Below are 3,658 nucleotides of genomic sequence, written 5' to 3'. Positions count from 1 at the left end.
AATTTTTAGCATATTGCAAATATTGATATTTTAAAATAAAACTCTGCCACCTAAGTCTTTTAATTGTATTCTATGGAGCTTTTCTTTTTTTTTTTTTAGAATGATGAAAATGTTCTGAAATTAGATATTGGTGATGATTGCACAATGTTACAAATACACTAAAAACCCCAGAATTGTACACTTAACTGAATTTTATGGTATATGAATTATATATATATATATACATATATATTTTTTTTGGGGGGGGGGATTAATCTGCAGGTCTTCACTGAGTACAATGATGTGTAGAGTTCAGTGCTAAGTGCAGGGCTGAAGACAAAACAAGGAGCCACAAACGCTGGGGCCTTCCCTGGAAGAACTTAGTCATGCAGAGGAGAAAACAGCAGGTCTCACAGAAGGCTGTGGGAACAACTCCAGCAGGATGTGCTTCATTATCATAGCCAGGGGGCCAGGGCTGCTAAAGGGGTCCAGGGGATGGTTGCCAAGCTAGTGTGGGAAGGCCCTTAAACATCTTTATATCTCACCCTCATTTTTCAGGTGAAGCTTCAAGCTCAGAGAGGGACAGAGAATTGTCCAGGTCACACAGTGAATCAGTGGCAAAGCCAGGACTAGACCCCGGGCCCCTGGCTTTCTACACAGTGCTCCCACTGCTTCCCATATGGCTCGAGTTCAGGCTGGCATCAGGGAAGACTTCCAGAAGCAGGGACTGCCAGGCACTCTGACCCTGGGCAGTCCTTTGGCAGGTGGCACAAGATGCTGCCCAGGAAAGGATCTACGTAATTTGTAACCTGGGGTGAGTCTGCCTGGTTGGGCTCAGCAGACTGCCATGGAAATTTGGGGAGGAAGGGACCACCTGATAAAGGCTATCTCATGTAATCCTCCCAACCCTCTGATGTAGGAATCAAGTCATTTTACAGGTAAGCAAATGAAGGCTTAGGGAAATGAAGTGACTTGCCCAAAGTCTCTAGGCAGTGACAACCCAGTCAAGCAATGCCCCGTGCTGTTTCCATGAGACCATTCTGCCTGTACTCGGAAGTCCACAGCACTCCTTTTCAAAACATACAAATGTTTCCTCCTGACATTCCTGCCAAGGTGACTGAAACCCCACCATGAGCTCCCTTTCTTTCTTTCTTTTTTATTTATAGAAGCTTTATTCATAATTAGAAACAAACAGGTTGTCCTTCAGTAGGTGAATGGATTTATAACTGTGGTACATCCATACAATGGAATTTTATTCAGTACTAAAAACAAATGAGATATCAAGCCATGGAAAGACATAGAGGAAATTTAAATGCATATTACTAAGTATAAGAAGCCAATATGAATAGGCTACATACTGTATGATTCCAACTACTTATATTCAGGAAAAGGCAAAACTATGGAGACACTAAAAAGATCAGAGGTTGCCAGAAGTTAGGAGTAGTGAGGGGAGGGAAAAATGGGCGGATCACAGAGGATTTTTAGGCAGTGAAAATATTCTGTACAATACTATAATCATGTACATATGTCACATATTTGTCCAAACCCATAGACTATAAAACACCAACAGTGAATCCCAATGTAAACTGTGAAATTTGGGTGATTAAAATCGATCAATGTAGGTTTATCAATTGTAACACATTACCACTCTGGTAGGTGATGTTGATAACGGGGGAGTTTACGCATGTGGGGGCAGGAGGTATATGGGAACTCTGTACTTTACTCTCGATTTTTCTGTGAACCTAAAACTGCTCTAAACATTCTTTAAACAAAATAAAAAAAATAAAAGAGGAAGAGAATCTCATCACTGGTTAAATTTATGGGATAAGGGGGAAGATCTAATTTTTCTTCCATATGGTTAGCTGGATGTTCTTAACACACTTTAATGAAGTATTCTGCCCTTCCCCACTAATTTGAAATGCCACCTTTAAATTCTTAGATAAGCTTGTATCTGTTTCTGGATTTTATACCCTGTTACTCTGACTTGTGTACACATTTCTATGCCAGTAATACATTGGTTTAATTTTTGTATCTTTCCCATATTATTTAATGTACATAAAGATCTACACAAAATTAACTAATTTTTTTCATCTAATTTATGAACAATTTATGGACTACATGAAATACTGCAAGTTGCTGACTGAGGTTCTCCCATTCTTGTATTTTTCACCGTAATTTTTATTAATGCTTTTAATTAAGATACCCTATTTACTTAATATGAATATTTTAGACGTAAAATGAAAAATTACATATAACAAGCACAACAACCCTCTTGACCAGGAAAACATTTAAGATGTAGAATATGGGATATCATAGAATACATAGATAAATACCATAGAAAAATTCACAGTTAAGGGAAGAGAATATTTTGCAAACTTAAAAAGAATGAGTGGATGGCCATTTGTAGAAGAAGGTCATATTTGACACTAATTTTAGTAATATTTTATATTTGGAATTGTTATGAAACATTTACTGAAAATTCACAATTTACTAAATAGTAGTTATACAGAGCTAATACAGCAATGTGAGACAAAATTTATTAGGACCTTAATGGAGTTATAGGAATTCAAAATTATACAGTAAGGACTGTCACCAAAAGGGTGTCACCAAAAGACAACGTGGATCGGCTGCTGCAGGATCATCTCACAGGTGTTATTTGCTTTGTGAGTTCACCGTGATCCTGGCCATGGCCTTCAATCTTAGACGCCTACCGTCTGATCTTGATCATGTCCCGGGATTCATCCAAATCAGGATATGGCGTTACGCTATGTCACAAAACTTAAAAATCACAACTTCCCAGCGCAGGACGACAGAAAAAGCAGGGTAGAATTGTCAATAATCTTCATTGTCTTCACTGGATATAAACTATTTTACAAATGCACGAAGGAAAATGAGTCATACTGGAATCCTTCAAAGACTGGTTTAGGGTGGGAGAAGTATATTTTACTACTTCTCCGGGGGAGGAGGGTGCGATGTTAGGCCGGGTGTTGCAGGAGGAGGTGCCGAGGGGAGCGAAGTACTACCTCCGTTCGGGGTTCCTTCCGGATAATCCCACCATGGAGCTAGGAGGCAGCGCTTTTTTCGAGGCTTGGTTTCCCGCGTGTTTCCAGGTGGGAACGTGGATCTCCCGGAGGTACAAGGTTGGTCCTCCATAAGGATTATAGGACCTGGCATCAGCTCTCTCTGCTGGACCCTGGCGAGGCCAAGAGACCTGAGATGGCGGCGGGTCCCCTCCAAGCACCACGAGCTCCCTTTCTTATAGTTACCACAAACATCCCCTTAAAGAGCAGGCAACACCTGAAGGCATTATCAGCCACTTATACTTGAGTGTAAATTAGTTATCAGACCCTGAGACTGGATCTGAATACAGGGCGCCGCTCAAAATGACACACGACAGATGGGATGGGAGAGGTCCCTGGGCAGGGCTGCGCCCTGGGAGTGGCTGAGGAGAGCTTCCTCTGATCACCTGGGCCCTGTGTCCAGGTGGCAGTTTTACAGGTAGGTATCCAAGGGGGAGGCACAGGGTGAAGTGGAAAGAGCATGGACTTTGCTCGCATTCCAACCCAAGCTCTACCACTTCCTACCTGCATGGCCTTAGCCGAGCCACTCACCTCCCTGAAACTTACAACCTCACCTAGGCCATGGGGCTTCTACTACTGTACCTGCCTTGCAGATGGGG

The 3,658-nt window shown here is 41.8% G+C and overlaps 1 protein-coding gene across 1 annotated transcript; it reads right to left on the bottom strand.

Moving 5' to 3' along the window:
• Window positions 1-2,797: 2,797 nt before the first annotated feature.
• LOC141572445 (negative regulator of P-body association-like) lies at window positions 2,798-3,176 on the bottom strand. The gene has a single exon (XM_074337134.1). The coding sequence runs from the start codon at window positions 3,151-3,153 to the stop codon at window positions 2,926-2,928; it is 228 nt and encodes a 75-aa protein (XP_074193235.1). The 5' UTR covers window positions 3,154-3,176; the 3' UTR covers window positions 2,798-2,925.
• Window positions 3,177-3,658: the final 482 nt, after the last annotated feature.

This window comes from Rhinolophus sinicus, linkage group LG06 (assembly GCF_036562045.2).
Source record: "Rhinolophus sinicus isolate RSC01 linkage group LG06, ASM3656204v1, whole genome shotgun sequence".
Lineage (NCBI taxonomy): Eukaryota > Metazoa > Chordata > Mammalia > Chiroptera > Rhinolophidae > Rhinolophus > Rhinolophus sinicus.
The sequence above is the reverse complement of the archived record's forward strand: the minus strand, read 5'-3'. Positions and strand labels throughout refer to the sequence as shown.